Source organism: Tiliqua scincoides, chromosome 4 (genome assembly GCF_035046505.1).
Source record: "Tiliqua scincoides isolate rTilSci1 chromosome 4, rTilSci1.hap2, whole genome shotgun sequence".
Classification (NCBI taxonomy): Eukaryota; Metazoa; Chordata; class Lepidosauria; order Squamata; family Scincidae; genus Tiliqua; species Tiliqua scincoides.
Genome location: NC_089824.1, coordinates 73631028 through 73649574, shown reverse-complemented (window position 1 = coordinate 73649574; position 18547 = coordinate 73631028). Strand labels below are relative to the sequence as shown.

The 18547-nt window shown below is 41.4% G+C and overlaps 1 protein-coding gene across 3 annotated transcripts in view; it reads left to right on the top strand.

The window, feature by feature from the left end:
- Nucleotides 1-8152, top strand: part of CDKAL1 (CDK5 regulatory subunit associated protein 1 like 1) — a 340298-nt gene extending 332146 nt beyond the window's left edge. For all 3 annotated transcript variants that reach the window (XM_066624923.1, XM_066624921.1, XM_066624922.1), the window contains one exon: nt 7594-8152. In XM_066624923.1, the coding sequence (XP_066481020.1) occupies nt 7594-7797 (204 nt within the window). In that variant the 3' untranslated portion in view covers nt 7798-8152. The remainder of the gene's footprint in view (nt 1-7593) is intronic.
- Nucleotides 8153-18547: the final 10395 nt, after the last annotated feature.

Below are 18547 nucleotides of genomic sequence, written 5' to 3'. Positions count from 1 at the left end.
CTTACCATGGTCTGGGAAACCTCTGACTCCCAGATAAGGGAAACCAGTTGCAGAAAGCGATACCACTGAGAAGTGCAGCCCAGTGTGATCAGATGAGCAGGTCTCCTTTGAGTGTGCCACCAACAGGCTCAGAGCAAGCAGGCCTCTTTGAGCACCCCACACCAACAGGCTCAGAACGATCAAGCGAGTGGATCTTGTTCTGACCTCGCCTGGCCTGTAGCTACCAATTACTTAAGCTCTGAAGCTGCACCAAGGTGTAAAGGACACTAGGAAGAGGTGCATGAAGGACAACAAGGGCAAGCAGGCCCTTACAGTTCTAATGCATCCTGTCTTTTATTACTGTTATGGTCACTGGAACCTGAATGGTTTTATTTAAATTTCTTTCCAGTGATTGTAATGCCACCCTGAGAATATTTTTCTACTGAAGAGTGGAATACAAATTTTATCGATAAATGAAAACCTCCATTAACACTCTTATTCTGCCCTTTAACCTTTCCTTTTAAGAGCATCAATGTATAAAGCATTTTTAATGGGATATTTTTGAAGGCAGATAAAAGCTGAATGCATAAAACTGAGAAATGGTAAAGAAATGTAACCCATTTGTGAAAAACCAGTTTGAACATTCCTTTCTCATTTCATCACTTTTCACACGCAGCAGGGGGTCTTTTTGTAATATTTTACAGTGACCAATTTTTCCCTCTCTGTTCTACATACTACACAAGAATAACTCTAGTGCTAATACAGTTTAGATATTTCAAATATTCTTTTGCCATGCTATTTGTAATTTTGATAAATTAAATCATTTATTTGTCTTTAAAATTATCATTTTTATACACACACATTGTGATGCTACAATGACAGTTTCTTGTCAACATGTTCAAGTGCAACTGAAGCAAGAGCATGGTCCACAAACTGATTTTTCAATGCAACCTTACCATCAATATACTCATGACTTGTAATGCCTATGTGGGCCCTGTGGATGTCTCTTCTCTCTCCACCCCATTCCATGGTGGTGGTCCACATCATAGGGAGATGGAAACTACATATAGGAGATGGGGAGTCAGGAAGATGCTGCTAGGAAGGGTTTATTGTTGGGTTGACTTTTTACATGGACTCAGGGTGGGATTGGGATTGGGTGGAGGTGAGCTGTTGAGATTGGCTGGTCTGGCTTCATGATCTTCTCCTCACACTGCTGCTCTCGTCTCTTTCACCACCTCTCCTGTCAGCTCCACTCTCAGCCCCTATCTCTTCAATCCCCTAGCTTGAGTTTCCATCCTTTTTGTCTTCCATACCCTGCTCCAGATCCCCCAGTCAGCAGGATTCAATCCAGCTGCATCACCAGCCTATTCTCACAAAACTATATTGCCCTGTGATTGGATGTCATCTCTTGGCAGGATACCCTTAAGCATCTTCCTGCCATTGCCACTTGCAGAACTTCAGAGGGCGTTGGATTACAGCCTAATTACATCATATATTAATTTTCATGGCCTAAAGTGTTTCTCTGTAACTGATACATGCTTTGATATATTTGACTATGTTTGTCTATGGATGAAAATTAATGGGTAGCATCTGAATTAGTTCCTTCCCTGAGACCAGAAAGAGATATCACTTATGGAGAAAGCTCCCATCGGTGAGAATACTTGTCAGGATGCCACCCAAGATCTTCTTTGGACTGAGTTCTGAAATTACTCTTGAGTGGCAGTCTTTGGGCTGCAAGGGGACCTTGTACTGTATCTCTGAGAGATCCTTGGCACGCTGAGCATGTATAGTCTATGAGACCCAGTTAAACAGCAGCCTTCTATGAGACCTAGCAGATGACAGAATTTTCCCAGCAATTTTCATGACCCATCTTGATGCCTGTCCACTTATATGCATGCACCAGGGCACACACCAAGAACAACCTCTTTTAATCTGAGTATATCTTGTGACCCAGGACCCCAGATAGGCAGCTTTTCTCTAAAGTTCTCACAACTCATTTGGGCAGGTATTCAGTCTTGGAAATCATCTGCTGACAGAAAAAACCTAAGAGTGAGAAGGAAAATTTGTTGCAAATGTCCCCAAAGCTAGCTTCTAAAAAGGGCAGTAACAGGGCTCGTGTCTTCTTGGAAACTTTGAGCTAGAAATAGCTTATGAACAAAGTGTGTCAGGGAATCCGATCATTTTACACACAGGCCTCTTATAGGAACAATATCTTGACAATTCTTTCTGAGGTCATTATGTGTGATAAAGATTAGAAATTGTGCTTATCTTGTTGGAAGCTTCTTTTTTACCAGGACTGTTTAATATGCATGTCTGCACATAAACAAAGAGGCAGAGAACACTGTAAACATAGATTAATAATCCTGAATTCCCTCAGAGGAAGAAATCATACTTGCATTTCCTCAGAGATCACTTTCGTATATAAAGCTACTGTTATGGTGCCTTCAGAGTCTGTGAAAGTAACACCCAAACATAACATCTGAAAACATGAACCAGCCAAGGTCACAAGGTGATTGTACTGTAAGTTTGTATTCCTTTCTCCTTTGCGTCTGTCTCATATGGTTGTCATTCTTGGTGTATCTCCTATATTTTCTTCCCCATTTTCTTTCTTTGGACTCCTTATGGGTGGTTTTGGCATTAACCAAAATCCATGAGACTACTTGTGGTTTCACAAAAGCAGCAGAAATAAACAGAGATAGCTGGCTCTCACAATCCCTGCTAAGCTTGTGAATACAACAGAAAAGGCTCTGATTAATCCTGTTTCTTATTGTGCAAGAAATGATATTGCCTAGACCCCTGAGATTTGGATGTTTTTTATACAGGTTGAAATGTATCCAGAATAGTGTAAGTGGAACTCAACTTGTGGAACAGGTTTGTCCCTTCCCCTTCTGCCAGTCACTATAGATTTCTCTGAAAATCTGCTATATGGTTTCAAACAGAGGTTCTGGAATCATCATTCTTGGGAGTTCAAGTCCTGATAATGTATGCCTGGTAGTTAAAGTTTTATTGCTCAACCCTTTTGGAAGGATTTGTATTAAAACTGATAAAATGAAATCGAGCTAAAGCTAAAGGAGAAATTATTTCCCATTGACACCACTGAATAGGAAGAATTTCAAGAATCAAAATCATTTGTCTAAAACTAGACTTGGAAATATGTAAAAGAATCATGTCTTTAAAAGACACCACTTCCTGACAGGATGAACATGATGAAAACCACCACTTCATCACTGATCCGGAGACAGGCAGAAAAACCCCTCAAACCCAACTATTTGTGATTTGTCCAAGTAGTTGAAAGCTGTTGTCATTCAAGAGAGCACAGTCTTCCTTGACATGCACTAGGAGCATTTCTGTGAGATTACCCTGGTACTAGTAAATCAGATAAACCTTTCCTCCTCACCTTAAAAAGGCTCCCAGAACTTGATGTTCCCAGTGAAAGAGTTCCTGTTAACAACTTTTGAACTTGACTGAGCATGAAATTAAAAAGGGTTCTCAAGTCACTCCCTCAGGTGCTTCGATATATGCCAACCAGCACAGAAAACACCTTAGCTACTTAGGGGCACTAAAAGACGTGGATCTGTGTCAGTTTAATATAAAGAACTTTATATATTATTAATGCTATACTCAGTGAGTGACAATGTGGTCTGTTGCAGGACCTTGTGCTGGAGGCACACCTACTTGACCAATGCTCAACTCCACAGTCAGCCAGTAGAACTTCTGACATTAACATAAAAAATATACACATTGATTCCACTAAATACAAACATTCCTATATAGTAGTGTAGCATGGGAGCCATCCAAAGGGCAAATGAAAGTTGCATTGCAAAGGTAAAGTAATAATTAATCCTCACTAAGATGGCCTTGGCACAGTGTAAAATTAGGTGTTATAGGCTAGGGCTATAAGACTGACCTGAAAGGCTGATTAGTTTTCCTTAGCCTTGGGGAGAATGACTTACCTGTTAATTTCAGAAACATACCAAATTTTTCTCTTACCCTGATAACACCCCCCCAACGCACATGTACACACTCATTTATATAGCTATGTTATATTAGAATCAAGAACATAAGCAGAACTCTGCTGGACTAAAAGCCCAATCCTTTCTTCCTCCTCCATCCCCCATGCTGGTGCAGCTGTGCCAAAATGGGTACACTGTATCCATGGGGGGATCAAGAGTTTTCAGGCATGAAGGGGGATTTAAATCCTTTTACACCTCTGTAAGCCTCTTAAACTGCAGTGGGTCTCCTCAGACCTGCACTCGCTATTTCACTAGCGCAAATCTGAGAAGAGGAAGGGGGAATAGGATCTGACATGCAACATCACAGGCAGATCCACCCCCTCCCACAGCCTTCCTGCCCCTGTTACTCCCCCTTCCTCACCAAGTTTTGTCCTCTCCCCACCCCATTACACCTTCCACCCACCCCTTCTGCCTTTCCCACTAATTTACCTCCTCTGACAGGCAGTGAGAGAGTCAACAACATGGGTGGGAAGGTGCCGGTATGATATTGCATGCAAGGATCTCCTTCACAAAAAAATATAGTCAGTGCAGGCAGCTTTGACAACTGATTATCTGTTGGAGTCAAAAGGCCTGGAATGGGTTCCTTCCCCCTCCCCATATTCTTTCTCTCTCCCCCAACAGGAGACTAGTAGGACTGTCAAATCTTGTGGAGCCAACTAATATGATGAGGTAAACTGAGTTCCAGAGAACCCACACTGAGACCTACAGTTGCTATGTGTCGGTTTTGTTTACCATGTCTAGCGCCCTTACACATTCACAGACATTTTAGATGGTTATCTGTGTGCAGGTAGCCATTTCCATGCTTGCTGGTTCTGGATGTCAGTGTGGTGACATAAAACGAGATCTAATGGAAACCTGTGCAGTGATTGGCATCTGCAAATCTTGGGTTTTGATGGCAGGTTTGATCCTTGGGTTGCAGTTTAATTCACTTGCATCAGAAAGAGGGGGATCAATGAGACTGCATAAGAGCACACAAAATATATGATTAGTGGCACATATCAGGGCAGAATTATTCAGAAAATAATCTGAAATGCATTTGATCATACACTGGAAGTTTTAATAATTTATATTATACCTAGTTAGCAAAGCCGTATGTTTCTGCTGTCGCTGCCAAAACAAGTTGATAGGCTACTTCTGTGGATATAGTAGATGCTTGCCTTGTGGGTGATAATTTTACATTGGATGCTAGGAATTTCCAGAAACATAATCAGTTTCCCTTTTTAATTAGCAGTCCCACATTTTAGTGTACACTTGTCTTTTTCTTCCCTCTTTCTCTTGTTCCGTCCAAACTATGCACCCATTAAACTGAACAGAGATGTCTGTTTTCAGTTGTTTCTTTCATTGCAAAAATGTGCATATCTCATGCCATATTGTCAAAAAAAATGAAAGGATTAATTATTAAAATTCTATAATTATGGAAAAAAACAGCCTTGCAGCATTTCAAGGATTTCATGTAAATCTGTGATGTGCCTGGAAAAAAATATCCCCATTAGTAACAAAGCACCTCAACATGCTATAGTTTTAAACTATAAATGACATTTAAAAAGATTTTAGACATCATGATGCAACTTTTAAAACAAGTTATTAGTGATTTTTGAAAAGTTACTCTCTATTGTCCCCTTCTCCCAAGGTGCCTCCCGTGGTAGCCCGGGGCACACAGGATCCGGCAGCAGCCCTTCTTGGTGCTGCCGAGTCTGGGTGCCCCAGGCAGCTCAGGATTGGGCTGCCCAATGAGGAGCATAAGAAGTGTTGGCTAAGTAAAACAAGACTTAAAAAGAAGCAGGCAACCTAAAATCTCATTTTTAAACAATAACTTGTTGATTAATCTTCTTTACAAAGAAGAAAAGCGGAGGGGTAAATGCCAGTTTTTCTCAAAATATAACTGTATGTGGCATGTATGTTACTATGCAAAGAGCATGTAAGCAGATGCTGGTGTAGAAATTAGTTTTTCTGTACATGCCTAGAGGCTGTTGGGTGCAATTTGAGAAATCAGCTATCTAAATAAAAGATACTGGATGTACATCATATGAATGGAGTGAAACGTTTAAAACACAGATATTTTGTTTTCTTCATGATGGTACACGTAAGACACTGAAACACCATGACTTTCCCCTTGCAGTAAAACTGAGCAGAATCTGAGAGAAAACAACATAGGGAAAGAACACTGGCTGTGATAGGGAACCTGCCCCAGACAACTTAATTGTTGATGTAGTTGACTTGGAGGTCAGAACAGCGAGCACAGTTCAAGATGCAAAGAGAAGGAAATCCCCCCCACAATTGCTCCCATCTGTCCCTCCTTGGACTTTGCCCACTTACTCATCTTCCAGCTGCCATCCCTATCTTGAGCTGGTCCAGCAGGCCAGCTGTCTGGTGTACAAAAATCAAAGACAGGTGCCACCCCACACTGCTCAGCTTCTGTCATTGGCTGGTACATGTGACCAAACATTTTCTTTCTTTTCTTATTGCTCCACATGTGTGACTTTACTGCTTAGACTTCCATACATGATGGTGGAAGCAGCAGCAGACACATGTATCTCTTCTGGCTGTTATCACTGGTCCTATAGAGCAGCTGCCAAAGAAAGGAAGTCATGTAGCAAACCACACATTGTCAGTCTACCTGCCCATGTGGCTCTTGTTAAACTTCTCATGTACACCAGATCTGGGCAATCTCAGCATGCCATTGATTTCAAAAGATGGATTTGTGGGGTGTCTCTGTGAGCACAGTTGATTAGAACAGATTAGAATGTATCTACTCCTTCAACGTAAAAAGTAGTTATATTCTGCTATTTTCTTCAGAAGTTTTTCTCATGACAGGGAAATACAAGGCAGACAGCTAACTCAGGTCCATGGGTTAGGAAAGGAGAAAGGAAGAATGTAATAATATAATCAAAACTGAAAAAATGTCAGCATTGGGCCATAGGCTGACAGAACTGACAACTGTAAGGGGGCGGTCATGAAACTGGTATGCAGAAACTGCACCCAGCTGTTGCTTCCCCTTGTGTGTACACTATCTTAGCATGCAGCAAACTAGATGCACATGCAATTTTCACATGCTACTGTTTATATATTTATACTTTTCTCTACATGGAAAAAATGGCTCTGGGTACAATCAATAAGGTGAATGTTTTAGAGTAGCTGCCTCCTGAGAGAAAGAACTGTAGGGAGGATGTTAGAATGCTGCTGAGCTGGCATCCTGCAGCACAGAAACAATTATCAGGCTTAGTGGTGCTGTACAAAAGGACAGAGAGCAATGCTGCTGGGCCACTGTATCACTGACTGCAGTTTTGCCTTTTAAGGAGACATAGAAACACCAGAAATACAAATCTGCAAGGAATTGGCAGGACTGTACAACAACCAATGGGGTTTTAGGCTCTGATGATGTTAACAGCTTTATTGCTTTGGCAGTTACTTTCACTGAACAGACCAATTCTGCGTGGCAATAGCATACATTCTTTGTCTTGTACAATTTAATTGTTTAATGTATTTTAGGATACAAGAGGGGTAATCTTATGCAGAGATGAAGGAAGATGTCATTTGTGTTTGATACATGCCAAATGTTCTTTGCATCTATTCTTGATTTAATTTCTGCATTTCTCCACAGGAGTTCAGACATGCACTGGAGAACGGCTCAGAATCAAAAGCCTGTCCATCTGCTAAGAGATGGAAAGTACCATTGAGCCACAGGATGGCGATGCAGTTGCCTTGGCAACAAGGGGGAAATGTGCTGAAGATACTGTCACTTAGCGTGGCTGTTCTTGCAGTTCTTGTTGCCTTTTACTATGGAAGTCTGTCAGTGGAAAACTGAACTGAATGATGATCTCGCCAAGAAAGATCAGTTTCTGATTGAAAATGTCAGAGGAAAAAGCTGGACAATAATTGGTACTCCATGGCCTTACCTTTCCATCACAACCTAGCTGAGACTCCTGTGTTCAAATAAGTTCTTTAATTTTTTTCCTTCAAAATCAAGGTATCAGTCTGTACTTGAAGACTTCCACATCTTCCCTTTAAAAGGGGGGAGCATATCTCTATTATGCACACCAATTTCATAATTGCCTCCAATAGGTGAAAGTTTTTAGAAAATTAAGTTATTAAAGTATTTTTCTTAATAGAAGGAATTGGTAATTTCCTTGTACTGTGAGCATTTGAAACCTTATTAAACTTCTTAATGCATCTTGAAATTCACAATTTTTATATTGCAACAAAGTACTCAGTTCTAACATTTCTGAACTGTTGGACTACAAAAGTTGTTTCTATTGTTTTTTTCTGAGATTTATTTATTAATTTTCACCTTCTCATGGGAACACAAGTATTTCAGAATCCTAATGCAACAGCAAGGTTGAAACATAAATATACAGACTAGATTCCCCTAAATACATGTAGACTCAAAGTGAGGTAAAGCAATGTTAAAATATTAAAGTTGTGCCTTTTTCACTTGATGTTCTTCACCGTCAAAGACCAACATAGCCAATCCTTATATGCTTCCTAACATCAGGACTTATTCAAATCATATTTGCCCTGGATTTAGTTTCTAAGATGGTGATGCAATCTTGAATTTAGTTGAAGCAAAGGCTCTGTTGGGTTGTTCTCTTCCTCCAGAATGGTTCCTCTTGGTTGCAGCAAAAGTTGCAACGTTGTGGGGGTTCCTCTACCTCATGGAGCTACCGAGGAACAGGAATCTTCCTCTGTGGGCCAAACAATTTGGGAGTCTTCAGGAATATTTAGACATACTGGTTTGTCTACAGTCATAGAGGAGTCCCCCTATCTGTCAAGTTAAATCCCCGCAAAAGCAGACCAGAAAGGAACCCAGATCCCACAATGAACACCCACATTCCACAATTCCCACAATGAACTTGCAATGTCAGTGCTTGGATAAAGTGCATGACTTAGGAGAAAGTATTCAAAGCAGGCATGGGAGCAAGCTCCAAAACCGAACATCAGCAAAAGATCACTGAAAGATCTCACAAAGCACTAAGAATGGGTTCTCTTGGAACACCAAGCTAACCTGATCCAGGGTCTTTCCACTGTCTCAGTAATATCACACATTGAATTATGCCCAGCTCTGGAAACTATATGAAAAACTTCCATAGCGTAACTATAAAAGTCATTTCTCAGTAGAAGAAGATAACCGTATGAATTGGCTGTAAGAAACATGAAAAATGAAATTGTCTTGCCCTGCCTAAATAGTTGTTCAGTTTGTTCATTCTGTTTATTTTTTGATGTATACATTCAAAAAAGTTTGACATTTTAGTCTTCCATGCAATGCTACAAAGTATACGCTCAAATCATGTGAGTTCCATGAACACTATAATATGCAAAAGTGCACAATTCTCTCTCTCTCTCTCTCTCTCTCTCTGTGTGTGTGTGTGTGTGTGTGTGTGTGTGTGTGTGTGTGTGTGTGTGTGAGGGAGAGAGAGAGCCCAGCCACCTCTGTCACATTTTTGCCTGCAGATTTCTGAACATCTGACAGCTCCTGTTAATTTAGTCTCACTCACCAGTTCAGCTTCCCATATGGAAAGCTGGAGTGATTTTTGAATAACAGTAAGTAATATCTGAAGTGGCAGCAACTGGCAACTCTGATATTGAGCTTGGTTGTTGCCATTACCCAGAATTCCTCTGTTCTTCTCAAGAAGCAATTACAATTTCACAGGTTGGAATTAAAATTCCCTGCAGTATGCAATGGAGTAACAAACTGTCAAAGTGATTTCAAGCTGCTAATCTCTCACTGTAGTATGAGTGAAAATAGAATTCCTTATGCCCTGTGTGCAGGGCTGACAACTTTAAAAGCTCCAGATTTCCAGTACATCCAAATACGTGTGAGGGAGCAGCATGGTCTGCCCACACACAGGATGTTTCCTAATATGCTGTATCTGTTTAAAAAACAAAAACAAGTAAGTAGCCAGTGTGTTTTTAAAAATGGCTTGTCATAATGTGTATAAATTCAAAGTGCCACAAAGACTGACTCATTCATTTTTCTAGAGAATGCTGTTTTCTGACACACTGGTAATGTGATCTTTTGCCCACTGCTGTTACATACACTGCTATATAAGAATAGGCAGTTAATGAACGTTAACTAATGTTCCTAATACCCACAGCAGACCTTAGCCCAGATGAAAATGAAGTTACCCTGAAGGATGACAAACAGAGCTAGTTGGAATAAGATGTAGAACTTTAAAGAACTATGAAAATTACAGAATTATAGATAATTCTTTGAATAGGTGCCAGTGATGGGCAAGTCCAGTGCCGCTTGACTCGAATCAAGCCATGAGTCATAACCTCCTCCTCGACTTGAAAACAAGTCATAACAGGGCACTTTCTGAGTTGCCCAGAGCGTTTTCACAAGTCAAAGACTCGAGTCTCAAGTCTTTCCCTTTAAAAAGTCTGATGTGGGGAAAAAACAGGGCTGCTACCGGGTTGCGTATGTGTCGGAGTTCACTTTAAACACTCTCCTGCTGTCCCAATCCCATCTTTAAATAAGGTGGGAGGGGAGGGGAGGGACTTTGTGAGAGTGGGTGAGAAGTGGCATGAGAGAGAAGGGTCATACGCAGCAGCTGACCCAATCCTTTGCAGCTCTACTCAGAAATAGTTCCATTTGCACTGGTTGTTCAAATGAGGCTCCTTCCTCCCAAGTAGCAACGGAGCCATGCATTTGGAAAACATGACTGCTACGCTCTGCTTCCTCCCCCTCCCTGGGCTTCTCCAGCCAATCCTAAGGCAAGAACCCCATTGGGCTCCCCCTTCTGCCCTTTCTCAGCCTACCCATCCTTCGTCCACTAATCATTGGTTCTTTAAGAGATGGGCAAGAGATCCTGCTCCTGCCTCCTACTGGTTGCAAAAGCAAAACATTAACCCTTCCCTGCCTTCTGGCTGGAACTTTCCTGCTGCTTGCCCAGTCTGAATGATGGCTCCACTAGGTTTTTAACACTGAAAACAGTAAGCATGCACACCCAGACACAAACAGTCTCAAGTCTTTGTGCATAGGGACAAGTGCCGAGGCAAGGGGTCCTTGACTCAAGTGTTTTGCCAAGTCTTCCATGCACATGATTCAAGTGTACATGAGTCAGCAAAAAACATTTTCATGACTCAAACTTGAGTCACCTGACTCGAGTTCCCATCCCTGATATGTGCCACATTTGTATCAGGGTTTTTATCATCCTGCTGCATTCTGGTCTCACAGCTGTAGTGTACTTATCTTCTTAAGTCTGTGTAGTAAATTGTTGTTGTTACATGTCTGTGGTGTTAGAGATGGGAATCTCAGATATAGAACTGCGACTTGCCCAAAGATACACAGAAATCTATAAAGGTACCAGGGGACTTGAATCAGGGCTCCAATTCCTGATGGCTAGAGGTGTTTAAAAATGGTATTATTTATTTTACTCAGAGGTAAGCCCATTGTGTTCAGTAAGACTTGGGCTGTAATCCTATCTTACTCACCTGAAACAAACACCTCTACTAATGGCTTTCCACTGGATCACCCTTTCTCATGGAAAAGAATAGTTGCAAGATTGCCAGTTAGTTCTGTTGTAAATCTTTTTGTTAATATAACAATTGGCTAGGCAACCGCTTCATAATTGCTACTGCTTCGTTAGTATTCATAGGACCTGGCATCGACAATTAAAATGAATCCATTAGCTTTTCAGTTCAGCACAGACTCCACAGGCCTTCTGTGAACCTCTGGTCACTAAAATGAGCTACACAATGAGCAAAAAGGAACTCCTGCAAGGCTGGCTTCTCAGACAATTCAAGAGCTATAGAAAAGCAAGGACTACATCTGTTAACAAACAACTTCAAGAATTTGTGTGGGTATTGTACTTCTTTTTTCTTTTAATTTGCATAAGCAGGTCTATGCCAGCAGATGTTATGTGGGATGACGTGCCTGGAGAGAAGGCAAGCCTCAAGAAGGAACTCAAGAGGAAATTCTCCATCCAGGTGGTGTTGGGTGTGTGTGTGAAAGAAGCAACTTTCTTGTGGCTTGCCTCCTAGTTTTGTATGTTTGGCTAGTTTATTTTAGGGCTAGTTTCCACACATAGTAATAAATTTCCTGTGCAAGAATGTGTTCAAGGCTTGTGCTCTGCCATGTTACTGCAGGAAACCATTATGGCCCAGCCCTTTTCGAAGCCACCATGTTTGTGAGGAAAACAGAAATATGGTTTTCCTCACAAACATGTGGCCTCAAAAAGGGCTGCCATTGTCATTGACAATCATGTGTTAGCAGGAACATCTTGGATTGCAGTTTGCTGCTTTTAATTCTGGTATGAGAGAGTACAAGATTAGCAGTGTGTAGAAAATGGGGCCCTGGCCCTACAGGTAGGAACTAGGAATTGGTGAGCACAAATTTCAGAGCTTGAGATCTGGTTTGTTTGGTTGAAGACAGTGTGGGGTCAAATACAATGTGATGGATGCATCAAGTTGTTTATTATTGTTGGAGGCCAACTGCATTCCTAATGACCTGCCTCCCATTTGAGTACTGTATGCGAAGTCAGCTTCCTTCCAAGCTTCTGCTGTGCTCCATCAGGGCTTTACTGAGCAGCTCAAGTTTGTGAATTTTGTCATGGCGTCAAAAGATTTCCAGGCTGGGGCTTGATAAGGGTTTCCTGCAGGGCTGATAGGGATCAGACCCTGAAGCAGTGTCATTAGACAGCAGGGTTCTGACAGCTGTGTGCAACTGTAGAAATCGCCTGGACTTTTGCTTCTCAGTAAGGGTGCTCATAAGGTCTGGTTCCCTTCAATTATCAATTAAACCTCAGACTGTGTGAGAATGTGAGTGCTGGGAACTGTGTGACCCTTTTCCACTTAGAAACTAGAAAAGGCAAGCAGTGGTCGTAACAATAATACTGTCATAGCAGCACCCGAAAGAGTGATGGGTGATTCACATTAAAATGGAAGAAAATTGGACTAAGATTTGAGGGCTCAGGAAGGGAGCAGGCCAATTCCACCTGACCCTAGCTGCCACTTCTGTCTGGTGATATTGTGTTCACCTACCTTTGTGATATGTTATGGTAACATGAGACTGAGAAAGTGCCCTCTTATTAAGGCCAGATCACTGGCAAAACAAGATACCTGCAGCAGGCACTTTTCTGTAGTCTGTCTGTCTTTCTGTGCATGTGTGTGTGTCTTTCGCTGTCTCTGCAGCTGCTTTCTATGATGCTGGTGCAGAACACAGTGCTTACCATACAGCCTATGTCTTATTCAGATAACACCTGAAAGTGTTTGGGCTCACTAAAAAAGAAAAGTCATTAAAGAAGGCAGCTCTTCAATGTAGTACCCTAAAAACATACTTCCCACTGCAAAATAACCTGGTGCCGGCAGGATTGGTGGGTATTAGACTCACCTCATTAACTTAGTTATGACCTATTCTCTTTCTGTGCTTCATCCCAGCCTGAATATATTCTATTCTTATTAAAGTAGCTCTAACAGGACATGGCTGCAGAGGGAGGAATGAGATGGAATTTTATCTGCTGGAAACCAGGGAGAATTTGTATAATGGCATATGCTAAATTTTACTTTCATGGTTCTGATTGTAAAGTAAAAATAAACATCAGGGAATCCTATGGTGTGTTTGCTCCAACAGACCAAGGCTCAGTACTATACACACTTCCTTGGGAGTTGTTTATTTTAATGGGGCTTACTTCTGAGTAAGCATGCATAGGATTTTGCTGTAACACAGCTTTCCCCTTGAATGGTTTTAAGATACACTGGGCTACAGACCTTAATGAAACCTATGAGATGTCTGTAACTGAACATGCTGATAGATCTAGTAATCCAAAGAAAACCTGTAAGCACATGCTTAATAAGTTCAAGAACTAGAGCAGTATCAAGCCTGTGTACTCAGGGCTAATAGGGAGGTATACTTGCTTCTTGGGCATGGTATTAAAGTGAAGCACTTGAGACAGGCTCTCTCTGACTCTTGCTGCTTGCCTTGTACTTGGAGGCTGCATGCACACAATACAGTTCATTCTGCTAACCAGGATTTCTCCAAACTCTGAGTGGCAGCCTGCTGTCTGACATTCAAGTTTGCAGGCACAGTTTATATTCCCATCTCAAGCCATCCCTAAAGAATGCATTGCACATGGAAGTATAGCACAGGGAAAGAATGCAGGTCTGTTGTTTTTTAACAATCATTCTTTATGTAGCATTTCCGCCTTTGGTCATACTGAGTAAGCTGGTGCTGACAACTAGCATTTGCATGACCCTTGGTCATTACTAGTCATGCTAGTTTGGGGTGTAATACAACCCCCCTTAGTGTTTGCCAAGGACGCTAGTATAAAAATACTCCTAAGAGGTTGGACATAGCCCTTGTCTTGCATGAGAAAAATATATTGGCAGCACAGAGGAAGCAAAATAGCTCATGCTGTGACATCCCACGGCATCTGGGCCTCCTCCTGATTTCATTTTCAGAACTGCAATTTTTCTCTAGCAAAATGCATCTGGGATTGAAAATGATTTTATTTTGTTGAGAAGAAAAAAAACATGCCCTGTAGAGAACACTGTGGTTTCCATGTGCCTGTCTGCAAATGCAGCTGCTTACCAATATCCTGAGACATTTTTGCTCTCAAAATATTTGGTAGCAAAGGCTTCCAAAGTAGCAAAGGCTTCCAAATGCTATTTGAAGGTAGCATTCAAATCCAGCAAGGGTATTATGGCTGTATGAACAGACACAACTGTTGGATTGGGATTGTGTTTGCAAAGCTGGACAGAAGGTCATTACCTGATTGAATTAAAGTCAGTCTTTCCTTCCTGACTTTTTCTTTCAAGGTGTGATCAGTATAGTGAAAAACTCAGCAGTATTGACCTGCTGGATCATGAATTTTGCATCAGCCATTTGTTCAGCCACATGGACATGGGTAGATCCTTGTATACCTGCCATAGCACGTGAACATCATTCTACAGTTTCATACATGCATCTGTGAATTGGGACCGTGGAAGTAAAACAACAACAGTATTTATATACCGCTTTTCAACAAAAAGTTCACAAAGCGGTTTACAGAGAAAATCATAAATCTAATGGCTCCCTGTCCCAAAAGGGCTCACAATCTAAAAAGATGCAAAAGAACACCAGCAGACAGCCACTAGAAAAGACACTGCTGGGGGTGAGGTGGGCCAATTACTCTTCCCCCTGCTAAATAAAAGAGCAGCACCCACTTGAAAAAGTGCCTCTTAACCAGTTAGCAGAGGTTAAAGCAGGGGTTAAAGCAAAGGAATAACTGGCAAGCTCTGCTCTGAATGGCAAACTGAATTCTCTTAGGCCCAGATCCTAACCAAACTTCCAGCACTGGCATAGCTGTGCCAGTGGGGCAAGTGCCACATCCTGCAGTTGGGCAGCAGTCATGGAGGCCTCCTCAAAGTAAGGGAATGCTTGTTCCCTTACCTCAGAGCTGTATTGCCTTTATGTTGGTGCTGGAAAGTGGGTTAGGCTTATGCCCTTAAATGCTTAACAAAATAGGTAAATGTTATACTTCAGTGCTATGACAGGTTTGCAGGAATCTAAGACATGGGGAATATTAGTAAGACAGTGATCATTCCAAATGGCCCATACATATCATGGCAACATCCTGGACATCAATCAAGGGTGTTGCTACTAAAAGCAAAAAACTTCTAGTTTCTTTAGAAAAGAGTAGTTTGTGATTACTTTCATAACCATAATGTGTGCTTTGCTATAGTCTTCTTCTGCCATAGTTAACAGCGGAATATAAGAATCTGCTGATAGGTGCATTTTTGTGGGGAGGAGTTGGTAGCCACATATTCCTGAGGCCTGAACCAACAACCAGTTAGCTTTCTGGGACCCCCAACAGCACTCAGCAACACAAGGTTCCATGTTGGCTGGGATAACGTGAACTGATCCAACAATATTGGATCACATTTAAAAAGACCCTTCAGAGAGAGTGAAAAGCAAGGTGCAAACTCCTAAGATCAGTAGCTTGAATTAAACTGGATGTCTGATGGCTGTATGAATCCTGAAAGTCAGCATCCCACTTTCAGTAACTGGAAATTTCTCTGGCAAGAGTGAACAAAAGGCCAAACAATCCTAAGAGATAGCAGGTGAAGGGGGAGAGCGCAGGAGGGAAAAGCCAACCAGCAAGGTGCTGACTCGAGAAGTCTGACAGCTTAGTGAATAAAATGGTCATTCTTATTCTTGGTGCTGTTGATCACCTATCATTACAGAAATCCCAAAGCAGTGAAAGATGGGCAGGAAATCTTGAAGATGCTATAAAACACACAGCACAGACATATTTGGTAGTTTTAAGAAACAGACAAAGCTACTAGCAGAAGAGTAGTTATTACAAAACAGCAGAACAAAATGAGGCTAGGTAGTAACTCTTCTGTTGACAGTGGGTGTTGGAACAATATAAAACACAACTCAAAATAAAAGAAAGAACCTCATACATCTACTACGAGAGAGTATTTCGATAGGTTTCCTTAGCAGGGATGGGAACTCGAGTCAGTGATTTGAACTATAGTTGCAAAAATGTGCATTTTTGGTGACGCATTGGCTTGTGAGTTGCGCACATGGAAGACTGAAAAACACTCGAGTCAGGGCCCCCCTGACTCAGCACTCGTCCCCAAACATGCTGAGTCTGCCTGTGTATTTGCTTACTCTTTTCGCGGCACGGACAACCTCGTGGTGCCATCATTCTGACCAGGTGAGCAGCAGGGAGTTCCAGCTGAAGAGCAGGGTACAACCACCTTAAATAAAATCCTAAAATAATTTCAAGCCAGAAGATTAAAATGAAGGTCAAAGCAATAGTTCTACCGAGACACCGAGTTCTTGCCCTTTAGCAGTCCACTGCTCTGCAATTGAAATGTTGCACTTTCTTCTTCAATTAATCTAGAGTTGTCAGTTTTTTCATCCCAAAGACTGATATATGCAGAATATGTAAGGTTGTATACGTAGATATAAACAGATCTATAGGTATGGTTATGTACACGCATGCACCTTAATTGAACCATTTTATTCTAGAAAAAGTGTACACAAGCTTTCAGTTTCCACACAACACGTTGTCAGGCAATGGAACAGTAACGGATTCATAGCTGTGTATAAAATACAGAATCTACTACTTCTAGAATCATTTTAAGTTGGTTCACGTGCCTAGTGACTTCATCAGAAGGCATGTAGCAGCTCAGACAAGAAATTATCCAGCAGGAGCAGAAGTCTATAATGAAGTCACTTTTGTGTGAATTTAAGAAGGTTATATATTTTTATTCTTAGGCATATCTTCTAAAGACCCTGGACTTTAGAACTAAAACATCTGTGAGGAAGTGGCTATATTGGGACATTCACTTGCTGTATAAAAATGTCTCCTTGCATTGTTTACGTGGAAAGAATGAACATTCTCACATAAACAATCAGCTGTGAAGTTAATCTTCAAAAGGAAATGTTTGTTCTTACTTATTTGTTCTGATTCTGAGGAAAATTTTTCACTAGTTCAGCACAAAGTCTTACATTGAAGGGTTTACTTACTCTCAGGTGTGAAGTTTTTTTCTTTAGCTGTCCAGCCAGAAATCTGTGAAAACATCTCACTTTCCATTTCTCTGGCTCCATGTTGAGTAGTTTTATCTACACAATAGTGCTAACTCCAAGAGAATCCATTCACCTGGGAATTTCCCTACCAACTTCCAAGAAATACTTGTATATGTACTTGAGAGGGGCGTGGGAGCGCAGAAAAGCCATTTGCTGATCATGTTATCTCCAAAGTGCTTTTTCATGGATGTTGCCTTTGAATGTTTTAGTTGTTCATATTATACACAGACCCACTTGAAATCTTCCTATACATTCTTGCAAAGACATGTGCCTCTCCAGCATGCCAGAGGCTCTCATCATTGCACAGCCATAACAGTGCTTTTGGGAAATCCTCATGGGCCCAAAGATGTAATGCCCAATTGTTGGAGAGTGTGGGCCTTTAATAGCATCTCTTAGAGAGGGCTCCGTCATTTCTCACAGTTACACTATTCAGGTCTCTGAAGCTTTTGGGACCTCAACATGACCTAGTTCCAATTTTATGTCAAGTATTTCATACTTGAGAAATAAAGTTTAAAAAAATGTCAAGTATTTAACCTTTTCCATTATCAATTTTGTGTCCCTTTGTTCAATTCTAAAGGCTACATGGTGAACAGAACACTTTTCTGTTTGTTTTTTACCCATGAGAAGTTTTTATCAAGTAACATAGCAGTTCCCATAATGCTTGTGCAAAGAGTTTCCCAGTTTTTGCAGGAGCTAAGAACATAAGAACAGCCCCACTGGATCAGGCCATAGGCCCATCTAGTCCAGCTTCCTATATCTCCCAGTGGCCCACCAAATGCCCCAGGGAGCACACCAGATACCAAGAAACCTGCATGCTGGTGCCCTCCCTTGGGCACCAGGTGAGTACACCACCTGGGCACCAGCTAAGTACTCCCTTGGGCACCAGCTGAGTACAGAGGAATATTTAGGACCACCACATTTTCATACATGTGGATGGGGTTAGTAAAAAACTATGCTACATTTGTGTAGGACAGTGCCTAGAGATTTCTTCACCTCCACAGTTAATTATACAAGAGCTTAACCAGTGGTGTGTATAAAG